The sequence below is a fragment of the Platalea leucorodia genome, assembly GCF_965183815.1.
Source record: "Platalea leucorodia genome assembly, chromosome: 5".
Classification (NCBI taxonomy): Eukaryota; Metazoa; Chordata; class Aves; order Pelecaniformes; family Threskiornithidae; genus Platalea; species Platalea leucorodia.
This window is the reverse complement of record NC_138827.1, coordinates 61137158-61153630: the sequence shown is the minus strand read 5'-3', so window position 1 is coordinate 61153630 and position 16473 is coordinate 61137158. Positions and strand designations below refer to the sequence as shown.

Below are 16473 nucleotides of genomic sequence, written 5' to 3'. Positions count from 1 at the left end.
TAATGAAGTGCTCATCCTCACCAACGTTTGGGGCCGGAGTCTGTGTGGGAACATCTCTACTGAAGTAAGGACACATAAGGATGATCCTAGGCTTAATTGGTTGCAGGATCAGGCCCTCAGATCCTCAGAGTCCCAAGGGACGGGGACCAGCATGCTGGGAGGACAGGTGATGTGCCCAAGGCCATTCAGCACAGCAGTGGCAGAGAAGAGGGTAGGGCTGTGGGATCCCAGCCTTCCTCCACCACCCAAAATCACTGCCCAAAGGTGGCAGGTAGTTTATAAACAGTCAAAACCCCCTGTTTTCCTTCAAAACCCAACTGGGGACTTCTCCCCCTCTCCTGGCCAGTGCCAGGATGCTCCACAGGTGTCCTGGCTGCCAGATCCTCTCTGCGGTAAATCACCCCTGCCTGTTATGAGAGTGTTCCCCTTGAAAACATGGGAATATCATTTCATCCTGACATCGCTTTCCACTCACCAGTGGAAAAAGCACTTGACTTGGCTGGCAGGAGCTCAGGCTCATGCGTTTACATGTGTCACTCAGCTACAAGAGGACTTTTTCTTTCTACTCTTGCTGGTCCTGGCTATTTTTAGCCCCCTCCGTCAGTGATGCTGTTAATCCTGTCATTACCGTGACCCAAGAAGTGAGTGTTATATGCAAATAGACACTGATTAAAAGGCTCGCGAGAAGGGGTCACAGGGTATTTCAACACACTCTCAACAGCAGTTTAATGCCAGACACACACACCCCTAGCAAAATTAGCCCATGTCTGACCGAGAAGGTCTAGACTCCCTGCTAAATATACCCGGTTGCGAGCATGGGAGGTGGTCCGTGCCATGGGAAGGCGATCCCCTCAGTGTGAGCAAGGGCACGTGAAGGCAGGCTTCCTCCACGCCACCGCAAAAATATAACCACCGGATTGCTAATAAGCAGAGAGGGAAGTGAGCCAGGGCTGCAGAAAAATGAGCCAGGACAAGTCCCTGGGGAAAACAATCCCAGTCTGTGCCACTCCTCAGGTCTCCAAACTTTCTCCTGCACTGGCTAAGGGACCCCAGGGCATAATGAGGCTATTTTTCATACCAAAGCAATGCTTTTTAGGAGGTGGTTCAGTTGATACCAGAAGGGTGAAGGGGCACAGAAAGGCTGGAGGTAGCAGAATAGCAACAGGTGGTAAAAGAAGACAGAAAGATGATGGAATTTGGAGGTTCAAACCAACCAAGCAGCTGTGGACAGCCAGCCAGGTGGGAAAGCCAGCCTTGAGTTCAAGGGGAGAAAGAAAACGAGGAAGACCACGTAGGTTGACCCTAAATTAGGCCCCACCGCAGCTGCAGGTGAACAGAGACCTCAAGGTAGGGGGTCCTTTACACAAGCAATTAATTTACACAAGGACCCCAAGTCAGACCCTCCCAGCCCAGCACGACCCCATCCTGGATGGACACGCTGATTTTTTCGTGGCTTAATGCTCTTCCCATGGTCGCTGGGGCCAGACGGCTGGACATCACCACAGCTGTGCTGAGGAAGCCAAAAAGAAACCTCAGATGACTCTTAAAGCATAGATGTGTTGGCCCAGAGCTGGCACAAGGATGCTCATGGTCACCTGCAGGAGCCCAGCAAGGTCCCCACTTGCAGAGGGCTATGGAGAAGGTCCCAAACATTTCTTGCAGCCCCAGGTTGACTTCACGCAGAGGGAACCATGAAGTGTTTCAGCAGCCCCTCCATGTCTGATTGCTTTGATATAGTTTAACCTCTTCCCAAGATCTGCTTTGATCATGTTTATTCCCTGGGGAGGTGGGGCAGGAGGGCTGGCGGGCAGAGGGAGTTGTGTCACCCAGAGCCTCGGGCTGGTGGCGAAGCCACCAAGTCACGAGATGCAGAGGTCTATTCTTGTCCTCGCCGCGGACTTCTCCCATGACCTTGAGGAAAGGAGCCACAAGCTTCGGGGCAGCGGGAGCCAGGGACGCTCTGCTGGCATCCATCCCTGTGCTTAAATGGCAGGAGAGGCTGGGTGCTTTCTCTCTCCTATACAAGGCATCGGCGAGGAGAGCAGCTCCCCCTGCCAAAGCCCCAGGAGGATTTGTACCTTGCTTGCCTTTGCAAGTGCTTTGCATCCCTGCAGGGACACACCAGTGTGCCAGGCTGCATCGTGCTGGCCACTAATGCAATGCACAGATTTTTCCGTATAGCAACCATGAGACTGGAAACAGGTGTGAATACCTTAAAGAAAAAAACAAAATACAGTGTTAGGCAGAGAAAAAAAAAACACTTTATCAGAGCATCTAAATAAGGCTATATGGGGTTGGGCAGACAGGAGCTGATTAAATTAATTTTTTTTTTTACCCCCTAAACACTAGGCACTGTTTTCCTCCCAGCCTAAACACCCATGTCCCAAGCTGCTTCCTGCAACTAAACCGGCAATTTAATCCAAGAGGTGCTGCCACAACACAGCCCAGTGACCGTTTGACTCTTGTTGTATCGCGTGCCCGTTATCATCTGACCCTGCTGGAGCTATAAATACAACAACAATAGAGCCTTAACTGGATTATAATTAGACAATGAGCCCAAGAGGATGGAAACAATGAACTATAAAAGCCTGTCTATCCTCCCAGCTAGGACCTACACATACGGGAAGCACTGGAATGGGCGAGTTACCGGGACCTGTCACAGAAAAGCTACAGATTTCCCCCAAATTGGATTCAGAGCATCCTCTAACGGCTCATGCTCCTGGTACCAAGTATTACACGGCCCTGGTCACGGGAGACCTGAGAAACCTCGAGGTCCTGACTGACCGATACTATCAAGATGTCAACCTGGTTTTTGAGATCAGTAAAAATGAACTGGAGTGGCAGGTGAAAAGCCAAGCGTCTTATGGAATCTCAGGTACTTTTCCTTTAAAGGCCAGTCCAGAAAAATTTAAAAAAACAGATATTTACTAACCCTAAATAAGAGAGGTGCAGTGCATTTACATGCCTAACACTGCTTGTATAGAGCCTGTTCCCGAGGTGACTGGTTTCTGGTTAGCTGACTGTGCCCTGCAGCCCTAGTCATAAATATTCAGCACTTTCTTTTATTATTTTCTTCTCTTCTGCACATACTAACCCACCGAAGGGGCAGGGAAGTGTAAATAGTGTACGTCCACATTAATTTTTCTGGTTGGGATGGGGCGCTCCATGGCTTAGGCATGCTTGCAAGAGGGCCCAAATTCCCCATGCAGGGGGTCAGAAAGAGCAGCCCGGTCCTAGCTGGCAGGAATAAGATGCTCCCAGGGTACTGGTACTTGGTGCCTCCCAACCCCAGATGGTGCCTGTGGTCCCAGATGCTCACCGGGCACCCTGCATCTACTGATGGTCCCAGAGCTGCTGGGAAATGTGATGCCTTGCTCCAACTGAGCCCAAACCCAGCTCATCCCATGCCCAGCCCTGCATCACGCTCCCAAGGTGCTCCCACCCAGCTTGGGCGCCTTCAGGCCCAGCCCAGCCCCAGCAAAGACAGTTTTTTCCTCCCCTGGGTGCAGGTGGCGAATTCATGAGCTGTCTTCTAGCTCCTGCCAGCAAGGTCTTGCACACAGGGTCCCCTGTGCAGCTGGTGGTGGGCAGGGTATTGGTTTACTCAGCTCACGCTGTATGAAATCCTGCTCCTGGATGTGCACATGCTGGGTGAGTTTTGATTCCCCTCTTGCCAACAGCGCTTGGAGCAGCCACCAACCATAACCAGGCTCTTTGCAACACCTAAAGCTGCCAGGGCGCTAGAAGGAAAATGGAAAAAATAGTGTCTTGATGTGGTTTATTCGCAAGGCTGGTGCACAGGGGACAGGAACCCAGCAGGTCAGCCCCGGGCATCAGCCCAGCTCCCTCCTCCCCACAGGGCTGTGGTCGCTGGAGTACAAGCGGGAGCTGACCACCCCGCTGTGCCTCGCTGCCCGCCAGGGTCACGCCGCCTGCCTGCGCCATCTCCTCCGCCGACGGGCCGACCCCAACCTGGCACCAGGGGGGCGCGGGCCCCTGCACGAAGCCTGCCTGGGGGGGCACACGGACTGCGTCGAGCTGCTCCTGGAGCACAAGGCTGATCCCAACCTACAGAGTGACGAGGGCATGGCCCCCCTGCACCTCTGCACCACCCAAGACTCCTTGGGGTAAGGACAGGGTCCCCCATCAGCATCCCCCTGCTGATAACCTTGATCTGCATCCCCTGCATGCAGACCCCAGTTCTTTTGCCTCTGTGGGTTGCAAAAAAGATGCCATGATCCCTTGCAAGTCTTCCTGCATGCTCCCACATCTCCCGGCTGCATCAGCTGCTGTAGCACACTCAGCATAGACAAAAAGGGACATTTCGGTGCCAGGCACATCGCACAGCCCAAGTCTCTTTCCCATGGACAGGAGCAGCCCAAACCAGGTCCATATGCTTTTCCTTCCTCTTCTTGTCTGATGATTTATTCTAAAATCACTACGTCCTGCATCCTTTCTCCCAGGAGGTGTTCAGGATGGGTCCAGTCATGGAGCACATAGGTCACCCCAACCTCCTGCGCTCCTCAGCCCATGCCGACCCCATCTGCAAGGGACATCGGTGCCAATCAGGGTGCCCGCTCCTCCTAAAATCCCAGCCCCAGCGCCATAATGAAGGGATGGGGTCTGCGGGATGGGTAGCAATCCTCCCACCTCCTCACTCCGGACAAGCCATGTACAGGTCCACCTTGGTTTATAGTCAGGGCTAAGGCTTGGCCACGTGCGTGCACTCCCTTCTCACCATGGATCAGCATCACACAGAGATGAGCATAAACACTGCCTTGAAAAATAAGCTTTTCGTGCAAATGTGTATGTCTCGGTAGGACTTTAAATGCCTGAATCATTAGACCCAAGGAATCAGGATTTTTTTTTTTTTTTTTATAAAGAGCTTAGCCCCTTGATATCCTGATGAAACTGCTTAGGTGTGTAGCAAATTTCATTTCCTGCCAGCTGCAGTGAAAAGCCACCCCAGCTTCAATCCTCTCCTCTTTAGGCAGGCAGTGAGCTTAACTAGAAGTAGGTGGTGAAGGCAAGGTTCCCACTACGGATCCAACATATCGTGGGGCAGGTGTCAGGGAAAGAGCTCTGCAAAAGAAAAGCAGCCAGGTTTGCAGACATAAATATCGCAAGGCCGGCTTATAAATAGGAGTCTCTGCAAGACAGCCAAAAAATCACGTATTAATCAAATTTTGGTTCAGCCAAAAATCTAGGGATTAATCAAATGCACCCTTGGTGTGATGAGGGTTGGAGGGAGTGGGATGGGTAAGGGAGGATGCTACAAGCAGCCCTCATCATTAATAAGGAGCTGGTTTTAATTCCTGAGCTCTAATTCCTGGGTTTTAATTCCTGAGCTCCCTTTTGACCTTTAAGCCTTCAGTCTCCAAACCCCAAGCCATCCTAAAAGCCTGGGGGGCAGGGGTATTTTAGGCTTCACTGACTTGCTCTCCCCCTGTAGAGATGGGGCACAGAAACCAACCTGGTGCATGGAGAGGACCCCATGGCCCACAGAAGTCCAGGTGTTCTGGTTTTGGCCAAGTGCTTCCCAGCTTGGAGAAAAATATGTATATATTAAAAATGAGTCACTGTCACCAATTTACGTGTTATTTCCCCTAGAAGGATGGAGGAGGATAGCAGGTGAGCCAGCAAACAGCGACATAGGGATCAGACAGACGCAACGTGGAAACAGCTGAGTTATAAGCCCTTGAATATTGGGACTTTAAAATGGAAATGCTGAGAGACCCTTAACTACGCTACCTGGCGCTATGGGGGCTTCTACAATAACTAAGCCAACTCCCTTGAAAGATCAAAAATTAATAGACATTTCAGACAGGTTTTGAGGTTTTGACCACTACTTTCCAATTGCAAAGACTTTGCTAAAGTTAGAGACTGAGGAGGTCAAGCTTTAGGTAACACAAACATTTCCTCTTTGATTAGGGGGAGACTACTTTACCTTGCCTTTTTTTTTTTTTTTTTTTATTGAGTAGTAGATTTTAGGTCATCCTTAATTTTTTACTGACAATAAAGAGCGGGTCATTGACCTACATAGAGAGCTATTTTATTTTTCTCCCTCTCGATAACAATGGCCAGAACACCTATGTGCCGGGTTCTTCTGTATTCCCATATACTCGGCAATTCACCATGGGGGCAGGACTTAAAACCTTTGAGCCTCTCAGTGACTGGGATAAAAAAAAAATTATCTGGGCTTCCTTCCAGCCATTTGAGCTTCAGAATCCATGAGATTTCAACAAAAAGGATATCAGAGCTTTAATCTAGGAGCTTTTTGAAGAGATGGAAAAAAAAAAAGTTCCAGTAAAGTTCAGTCTTACCTTCTTCACTTTAGGAGCTGTTCATGCCAACGTCGGCCTATTTAGTAGAGTTCCTCTCCTTGACCTCTTTTTTACAGCAGAGATAATTAACATGGTGGGGTAAGATGAGTCTCTAAATTCACTGCACTCTCTCCCTGGCGCTCTCCCGTTTCCCTCTTAAAGCTGGGATGATTAAAGGAGTCTGCCTTTATTGGCACCCCGAAAAAAAATAAAATAAAAATAATTGAGGGGGAGAGGAAGAGTTTCAACTCTCCCGGCGGTGCCAGGGGGAAGAGCAGGCGTGGGGCGGTGGGAAGGCACATCGCAGGGATGCAGGATGTAGCTCCCGCCTCCCATTGTGGTACCCACAGCAGAAGGGATGGCGAACGCTACCACATTTGTAGAGTCCTCCTTCAGATCTGCGAGTCGGAAAAAGCTCTGAAGATCCCAGGTTTCCCATGCAACCAGGGAGAGCCTACCTGGAGAGAAATCCCCCAGGGCTTGCCTTCCCCAGCCTTCCACGTAGGGAAGAGGGCTTAATCAAGCTGAATGATGAGAAAAGAAGATGTCACCCCTGCCTCTGTGCAACTTGGGCTTATGTCTGAGTGATGCCCTTGCATTCACTTCTTCAAGCTTTTGCTCCACCCTGGGAGCTGAAACCAGAGTTGTCTTCTGTCTCCCAGCCTCCAGGACCAAGGGATGGGACATAAACAGTGAGATGAGTCAATGCAGGAGGAGACTTGGTGTCCAAGGGCTCTTGTGCAAGAAACGATGGGGTAGGGAGCGAGCGCAAGAGCTGCCAGCTTGGGGAGGCAGGACAGGTTTTGCTTAGGGAGTGTTAGATGAGGATAGCTCATCATGGGAGGAATTAGCAGAAAACAGGAGCAAAGCAGGAAGGCAGGTACCTAAAAAGGCAATGCTATCAAAATAGCAAGGCTCCCAAATGCCAGAGAGATGGGCACTAACCCACCGTTGGTGGACCTGGCCCCATGGCAGCCTCCAGCTATTCCAGTATTGGCCCAGACACACTGCCCTTTTGGCTGCGGGAAAGAAGCATTAATACAAATAAAAAAGACCGCAGATTTTAAAGGCCAGCATTTAGCATCATCTAGTGCTAAACTTCATCCTCTGCTCCATTTAGCATCGATAAAATACAAAACTAAGAGCATTTGGAGCCATCATTTTGGAAACTCATCCACCCGCCAGGGAAGACCAGCTCCCTAATGGGTCCTGAGCAAGACATAAAGAGCCCAAAAGCAGACACAGAGCACAACCCGAGGGCTGACCCTGCTCTTTGGAGAAGCTGCTCCCCAAGTTGGTGTGACAAAGCGAGGACTCATACAGAGGAGTATCCACATGTCACAAAGTTTTGGCAAAGAGACGGTACAGAGAGCGATGTTCCTGGACTGGTGTTTGACCTGCAGCGGCAGAGCAGTCCCCGCGCCATGACCCACCCTCAGCACCGGCGTTGCCATGGTTCACCACTTGGCTTGTGGTGCCCAAAAAGATTTTCATCTTTTAAAGAAAAACAGGCTTCCTTTCTCCTTCTTGTAGGAAATTAATAAGAGTAATCCTTGCATTCAGAGCCAAGCTTGAGGAAGGCTGTTTTTCTGAGCAGGATCAATCCTGCAATAAATCACTGACCGATTGGGAGATGGTCACTTGGATGCCATGAGAAACAACCAAGAGAAGGATGGGAAAGCCTCAGTCTGGCACCAGGGAGAGGGGAAAACAAAACAGGAGATTTTCCTTAAGAAAACTGAGGGCCTGAGCAGGTTTTAGGACAGGAATTTTCCTCTAGCCTCCGCTGCCCCAACCTCCTGCTCCTCCTGCTGGTTGTTCATGGCATCCCATTCCAAGCTAAATCCCACTTTCCCAGCCTGGGCATTTTTCATCCCAAACTGAGCAGCACCCCTCCAGGATGCTGGGAGCTGTGGCCAGCGGAGCCATCCTGGCAGCGGGAGGGCAGGGGAGGGCGATGGTCCCATCCCGCCCGACGTTGCACCGATGTCTGCCCCGACTCTGCTGATGGGCAAAGAAGGAAAATAAAACACAAGTCATTTTATCCCGTTTATTTGAGCCAGGACGCCAGTGCAAGGTGAACCTGTAGTACTAATACCAGTTATCACAAATTAGTGTGATTTTGATCAAACGGGTGACTTGCTCAAGCAAGGAGACATCCAGGTGTGTTACCCATCACCCACAAATGAGTTAGGAATGGTTTGGAAGTGAGTTTAAACTAGTCAAAATTAGGCATGGCTGTGGGTGAGGATGGCTCTTTGAGGGCTTGCTCCAGGGACATCCCTGTTGCTGGCGAGCTGCTCGGCCTGGTTGATGGTACCAGGCTGGATGGAAAACAAACTGGCTCGCTTTGCCACCCTGTGTCTGAATTTCTGCTGAACTAAAGCCATGGCTTCTTGCAATATTCCCAGAAAATTGGAGAGGAGCCCTCCAAAAGCAGCAAGCGTTAACTGAGCTCTATTTAATGGGATTTTAGTCTAATCCGATGGTGAACAACAGGACATTAGTAAAAAAAACAAGCAGCTAGAAAAGCTGGCAAAGTGTTAGAGTGTGTGAGTTCATCAGCAGAGTTTAGAGGCTAAAATAAGAGCATATAGCCAGCAAGCACGAACGGCATCTACCCAGCACCTGCTGATGTCCCATACATCCAAACAGGAGGCATGTGCTCCTCGCAGGGGCCCACCATTTCCATTAACCGGACGAGATCACCCCTTATTTATAGCCCCTCACTAACATTCCCTCTTTGTCGAAGGAGGAGTATCCAGGGGGAAAATTCAATATAAACTGACTCGGGTTTCTTCCAACAAGTTAACCATTGAACTTGATAATAAATAAGAATAACCCTTCAGGAAAATAGCATCTGAGAAGGGTGGCATTTCCACCCTGGTATTTCTAGAAGGATATTTGGGATGCTATCAGGAGACCAAAAGGAATTGAACTCCCTTTAATTGAACTCCCATCTCACTCTCAGTAAAGGAAAACCCCGTGCGTGGGCTGGAGGGGCTGAGCACAGCTCTTGGCTTTGCCAGGCAACCCATGATGTACCACCCTTTACCTGGAAATTAAGGGCAGGGGAATATTCCCTCTGTCTTGCCTATGCAGATGTAAATCTTCAGCCTGGGCACTCTCAATACACCGCGCTTGCCAAACCAGCGCGGTGCTTGTGCTCAGGGTCTCTAGGCACAGCCGCCTCCTTGCTTGGGAAGGAGCAGAGATACTTTAAGCGTGATCTATAAAAAAAGAAAAAGAACAAAAGGGATTTTTCTCCTGGACTAGACTGCTACATGTTTTGCAACCAAGTCAGAAATATATTTTTCTTCCATTTTTTTCCCTGCAGAATCATCCCTTGGTTTGCCCTGAATACATTATTGTAGGGTGCCAGAGCTAACTGTGACATTAGAATTAAGCTAACCCGGAGAGGTCCTGAGAGACTCATTAAAATTAGGGCTACAAATTCCCTGCCATCAAGGCTGGACAAGACTGGTAAACATGACTGAGTCGCGGTGTGATTTGCTCCAGCAACAGACCCTCTCCAACCAAGTTTTACCAACCAGGAGCAGACAGCAAGCACCCAAAAAAACCTCCAGTGAGACAAGCCATCATTGCTTGAGAAAGGGATTCAGCACATTTTACAGTAAAAGGGGAAGTGTAAAGTAAAGAAAGATCTGAGGATTTCAGGGCTGGCGCGAGCCCACACTCAATCCACTCACCCACAACTGCATTGCCAGCAGAGAGCATCCGCAGCAGATGCCTCCGGCGAGGTCCAGTGAGGGCTGGCAGCATCTGAGAGCATTACACCTGCAAAGGCTGCAGAAACAGCCTGTCCCCACAGATCCTGCAGGATTTTTTGCTGGCAAACTCAGGCTTGATACGCACAGGAAAAGCAGCCCAAGGAGATGTTTGCAGATCCTGCACTGCCAAGGACAGTGAATGTCTCACCAGCTCCTATCAAATCTTGGGGGAGGTGATGCTGCAGGTCCAGAAAGATTCAAGTAGATGATGATGATGATGATGATGATTATTATTATTATTACTGTTTTATTATTATTATTTTCCCCACATAAGTTAGCATTCATCTGGGCCAAGAAAAACAAGCAATATGTCCTGGCATCATCCTTCTTCCCTGGGGCTCCTCTTCTTTCCCATCGCTCCTGCTGGAGGGGTCAGGCTGGGACTCTGCTACCCACAGCTCCCCCTCATTTTGCTTCTGTATCAGCCCAGAACCTCACTTAGGGCTCTGGGTGATACCTGAGCTAAAAGAAAAGCTCATTACAGGGAAAAAAAAAAAACCAACAAAACAGGCAGGGGGGGTTTAAAGGTTGATACACCTCCCTAGATTCCAGCCAGCCACGGCTGAGGCTTCCTGGAGGGACTGCTCTTTCCACCTCCCTGGCAGCATCTCTTGGGAAACACAAGCTCGCCATGTTTTCAAGGTCTCACTTGGACAGCATGTGGGTCTGTCCCCCCTCCAAAAAATAACTCCTCCATGCCACAGCGGTGAGCTTGGCCCCGCGCACTAACCCGGCTGCCGACAGCCCTGCCCGGGCGGTGACATTGAGCCACGCCGGCCCCAGCAGCTCCCAGCAGGAGATGGAGCAGTCACTTTGATTCATTTAGACTAGCTGATCACATCTGTTTACTCACATACATACACACCAAAAAAAAAAAAAACACCATCGGGGCATACCAGGCATCTTTAACCCCCATCCATTGTCAGAAGGATGCAGGTGGAAAGCTCTGATGGGAACTGGTGTCCCCCCCTCACAGCAGCCACAATGCCTCTTTGCAACTACACACAGTGATGTTAGAGGGAAGGAGAGGTGGGAGCAGTGATTTAGGATGGGGAGGATTGCTTACCTCGATTTATTCCTCCTGGGAACTGCAGGTGCTGCTGCTCCATTGTCACTGGGTGCCAAACAAGCCAGCAAAACTTGTTTCCGCAGACTTAAACCATCTGCAAAGGTGTTTCTTTTCAGGACAGGCATAAAACACGATTCTTTAGTCCTCTCTGGGGTGGGAGCCCAACACAGGCATTTGGGTCCCTTAACAGGAGAAGAGGAATCCATTTTTATACCCAAGCAAACCCACACCAAGATCTTCTGCTGCACAGAGGCATTACCGAGGGTTTCCCTCCATGTCAGCTGGGTCTCAGCACAGATGAAGGTGGAGGTAGCGGTTTAGAATGTTCTTAGATGAGAAGCTCTGTGGATGTCAGCCAAGGGGTGGGATTGCATAGATCATCTCCATAACACCCCAAGGCTGCGCCCGTGCCAGGAGATGAAGGGGCCCATCACCCTATGTGTCCTCATCATGGCCAAATGCATCCCACACCCCTCACCGGCCGGGAGAGACCCGGCTGGCGTGGCTAACCGTGGGCACCACTCCCGGTGCTGCCCAGCCATCGGCACAACCGGGACAAGGATCACTGGTCCCTGGTGGGTCTAAGATGGTCAAGGATGGTCAAGGATGACCATTCATGAATGATGTTGGTCAAGGGCAAGAGGGACACGTTGCCCAAACCACCATCACCGCCACTGCAGTGGGCAGGACACAGGGTCACCCTCCCCAGCCTCTGCTGTTCCCCCCCAAAATCCTCAAGTGCCACAACCCCCATGGGAGCCCAGCTCCAGAAGGACACCCAGTTTCATCCCATGCCACCTCCTGCTCCAGCCCATGCCCCCCAAAACCCATCCAGGCGGTGCATGCCCCAGCCTTCCCATCTCATTGCAGATGCGCCAAGCTCCTGCTGAGACATGGGGCCACCGTCAACCTGCCCAGTGAGGATGGGGGTGAGACAGCGCTTCATGTGGCAGCCAGGCACTGCCTCTGCGACCATGCCCGCCTCTACCTGCGGCACGGGGCATGCGTCGATGCACGCAGCGCGCGGGAGGAGACGGCCCTCAGCATCCTCTGCGGGCAGGCGCCGGGCACTGGTGAGGGCTGCCTGCAGCTTTGCCGTCTGCTGGCAGCCCACGGTGCCGACATCGATGCCCGGGATGAGACACGGAGGAGCCCTTTGCACAAAGCGTGCGGGGCCGCCAACGCCAGCCTGGCGTGCTTCCTCCTGCGGCGTGGGGCTGATGTCAATGCCATCGACTATGACGGCATCTCCCCACTGGGCTGCGCGCTGCAGAGCGCCGCCTTCAAGCGGGAGCTGCGGCCCCACCTCGCCGTCCAGCTGCTGCTCAACCACGGCTCCCAGAAGATATGGCCCCCTGCCTTCGTCAAGGTACTGACCCCAAAACAGCCCCCGTGCATCCCCTTGCACCTAGGATTTTGCAATTGGGGTCAGGGTGCTTTGGAAAACAAAAAGACGGGGGACTGGGAGAATCTGGGAGAGCCTCCCGGTCCGGGCAGGGAAAGGGCACCACAGCATTGGGGTAGGCGATGCTGCTGGGAATGATGGAAACGAAAACACCCACTCAGGGTGGCAGCGGGAAAAGCAGGCAGGGGGAAGGGCAGGATGGAGCCAGCACAGGCAGGGGGCACTGGCAAGGAGGATTTTTGCCTGCCTGGGGATGTTAGAGATAGGCTTGGTACATCAGCCGTCAGTGCAGCCACCTTATGACTCTGTGTTTCATTGATTTTACATCAAACAATAAAGAAAATATTATCCTGGCTTATCATGCACGAGCCAAAAATGTAAATAAGAAGCAAGGGCCACATCCAGAGGAAGAAGTGCCACAGCAAGGCAGGTCTTCCCACTGCTTCACAGATGGAGAAAGATCTTCAAAGCATGCCAGGACAAATCCTACACCTGCCTCATACCAACAGGGGACTATCCCAACCTGGACTGCAGTGGGGTGGGAGAAGCCCCAGCTGCAGCATGTGGATGCTCTGCCCCGCTGGGACACGCATCTCTGTCTGAACACCCTCGCATTGCCCACGACTAGGTGCTGAAGTCCTGCGCAGCCGTGCCGGAGATCATCGAAGTCCTCTTCAATTCTTACTCACAAATCCCCGTCTCCGAGAAGTGGGCCGAGGCCGTGCCAGAGGAGGTGTTTCAGGTGAGATGGCACTGGTGGTTTGGCAGGGATGGCTGAGCCTCGAAGAGGGGGTTTTACCCACTGAGAGTTTTTCCCCCACCCAAACTTCACTTGGGTGGGGAAAAAAAAAAAAGGGATAGCCCTTGGAGCACCACTGCACACCCGATTCATCTCAGCAGCGTTGCATCCCTTTAGCTCCATCAACACCAAAACCCCCATTCTTGCCCCTGGCCCAAGACAAAATACAATCCCAACATCTGGAAGTGACCCTGGAGCCAGGCCGCTGCCCAGCAGAAGCCCATGCCACTGATTTTGATTTTAAAAATCTTGTCCCCGGACATGCAACAGGTACGGCCAGCCTGCTCTTGAATGATCTTGGGTGGCTGCCTTGCCCCCCCATCTTTGGCTAGCTTGGCCGCAAGGGGGGACAGCTGCTGCAGTGCAAATAAAGCCCTTCGACGTGTTCCAGGGGATGGGAAAAATTATTTTTATTCCAAGCTAAGAAAAAGCTGAGGCTGTACAGACCGATCGTGCTTTGTTTCCCTGTCTTAGAAACAAGCAGGTCTCTTCTACGTCAGCTCTAAGGCTTCCTGCAGGGATGCTGCTGCCGGTGGGCATGAAAGCATCCTCCCCAAACAGCACCTGTGGCAAGGCTGGGTTTCTTCACATGTGCTTCCACAGGAGAATTCCTCATCCAGCCTTCGCTTGCAGGAGCCGCGTCAGCACACGGACCCCTAACCCACGGGCAAACATCGCCAATAAGTTTCTTACCTCCTCCCCTTAGATCTTCATCTCAAAAGTGTCTCTGGCTTGTTTGGCTTAATCAGGAAGAAAATAAAGCCAACTGATGCTCACGGTTTTTCTCCCCCCCTCTCTTTGCAGCAGCACCAGCTATTCTACGAGTCCTTTTTCCGGCTGGCGGGCACAGTCCGGTGCCTGCAACATTTATGCCGCTCCGCCATTCGGACAAAGTTTGGCAGCAAATGCCATTGCCTTATCCCCTTGCTGCCTGTGCCCAAGCCTTTGCATGATTACCTGCTGCTGGAGCCTGAAGGAGTTGTGCTTTGAAGGGCCGAGAGGAGCCGACCGAGGTCTGCCGTCCAGCCCTCCCTTACCTCGTCATCCTTCGGTGTAGCGCAGCAGCATCCATTTCTGTCAGCCGAGCGAAGGAGCGCCGGTTTTCATGATAGATGGTTGTTTTTCAGGGATTTATAACGTAACTAAAATGTGCTTTCGGCTGTAACTTTGTATAGATTTTTTTCTAATTGTGCTTTAAATAGATTATAAAGAGTAATAAAATGATTAGTAGCTGTTACAAGCATGCTGCAGATATGAATAACACTCATTATAAAGGATCTCTGCAAAGCAGCGGGGCTCCTCAGGTGTGCAAAGGCAAGCACATATGGCAGACAACTAAAAATCAGCCCACGTGGGCATCAAATCCCTTTGGATAGATCTCCCCTGTGAGTGGCACAAGCAGAATGGGGACCAGAGATGCATCATGGAAGCTGTTAGCAGGATGAACTATCCAGTGGCATTAATATATACTGTAAAATAGACCAAAAATCTATTTTTTGTTGTAGAAGCCACCAGGGAAGAGCTGGTTACTCCAGGCAGGACCAGAGGCGGGGGGTGACACAGCCCCCTATTTCTCCCGCCTCCCACGGTCCAAGGGATGCACCAGCACCTCCCGTACCCATCGTGCCCATCCCTGCTCCCAGACTGGTGCGCGGAGGGGCTGGAAAGCCCAGCGGCAAGCCAAAGTGGAGGAGTTTGGGTTTTTTTTTCCCACAGTGACTTAGCAAAAGGTACCAGGAGGACCGAGGATTTGTTTTCCCAGACCCTCAGGCTCCCCAAATTAATTTCTGTTGAACCAAAGCAAGTGCACGCATGTGCCCCTTGGAAGAACAGCTGTCCTTATGCTAGCAGCTCTGCCACAGCACTTGCCAAATTGTTCCACTGCTTAATTACACTCACTATTTAAAAATATATATAAATAAATCAGCCCTTTTGCACGTTTGACTGGACTTTGCAGCAGCACCCAACACTAGTGTGGGTTATACAGTGGACATGTGCAGTATGTAGGCAGCATCCCTGGCTCCCAGAGCTGGTGCCTGTGGAGCAGGGAGCATGGAAATGGGGAGGGAAAGGAAATTCCCTCTTCCCAGCTTCCACCTGCTGCTTCCGCAGCTTTCCTCACCCTTTAAGTTGTACACAGATGTGCAAGGGCATTGCCAAGCCCCGCTGTGTTCCCCATCGTTGGTGCCCAAGCCCTGTCCCACATGGGCACGCCCCGCGGCAAAGCCCCACGCCAAATCCCTGTGACACCTTGAGAGCTGGCACTTCGTGACTTTAGTGGCTGTTTTACTTTATGGTTTGTTTCACTGGTTGGAGCAGGGGGGGAATTGAAGGGGATTTAGGGAAAACACGTCCTGGCTGAGTCGTCATGTGTTTGAAGCAGCGAAATCTAAATTTTGGTGCCTCTAATGAGCCTTTCATCTTTTGTGTGGCTCCCCAAGCGGGAAGAATGACACGTTTTACATCCCTATTGGGCAAGTTTGCATGGAGATAGAGTCCCACCAGGTGATCGTATCCTCCCCCAAAATCCATGACCTCGGCTGGCCATCCTGCAGCTACCGTGGGGGGAAAAATGCACATCAAAGGGGGGCGGGGAGCAGGTCTGTGCCGGGGAGCCTGGTCCGCCGCGGGGCTGGGGGGACAGGCGGCCGGAGGGGCGGCAGGGGGGACGGGAGAGCCCCGGGGGGGACCGCCGCGGACACGCGTGGGCAGCCGCCCCCCGCGCTGGCTGCGCGGCGCCCCGCGGCCGGCAGGGGGCGCCCTGGGCACGGCCGCCGCCGCGGGGCCGTCGGGGGGAGGCGGCCGGCGCCCGGTAACCGGTACCCGGGGCGCGGCGGCTCCGGCTGCCCGCGCAGGAAGGGGGGGGCGGCAAAGACACCTCGCAAAAAAAAAAAGAGAAAAAGGAGAAAAACGTAAAAAAATTACTTTTAGGGGTTTGGGGTGTTTTTTCCCCTCGGTTGAGGGCATCCCGCCGGCGGCGGTGGGAGCGCAGCGGGCGCGGCTCGGGGCGGGATGATGCGGGCGGGATGGCGCTCCGGGCTCGCCTGCTTGGGCTGATAAGTTTGGCGGGCGGGCAAGGCAGCGCT

The 16473-nt window shown here is 52.0% G+C and overlaps 1 protein-coding gene across 1 annotated transcript; it reads left to right on the top strand.

Annotated features, from left to right (window-relative positions):
* Positions 1–2564: 2564 nt before the first annotated feature.
* On the top strand, positions 2565–14574 carry ASB18 (ankyrin repeat and SOCS box containing 18; the record flags this gene model as incomplete). Its single annotated transcript, XM_082311915.1, is given in 6 exon segments — positions 2565–2618; positions 2620–2875; positions 3860–4127; positions 12054–12552; positions 13217–13330; positions 14192–14574. Coding segments are annotated over 6 exon segments (1377 nt in total). The 3' UTR covers positions 14378–14574.
* Positions 14575–16473: the final 1899 nt, after the last annotated feature.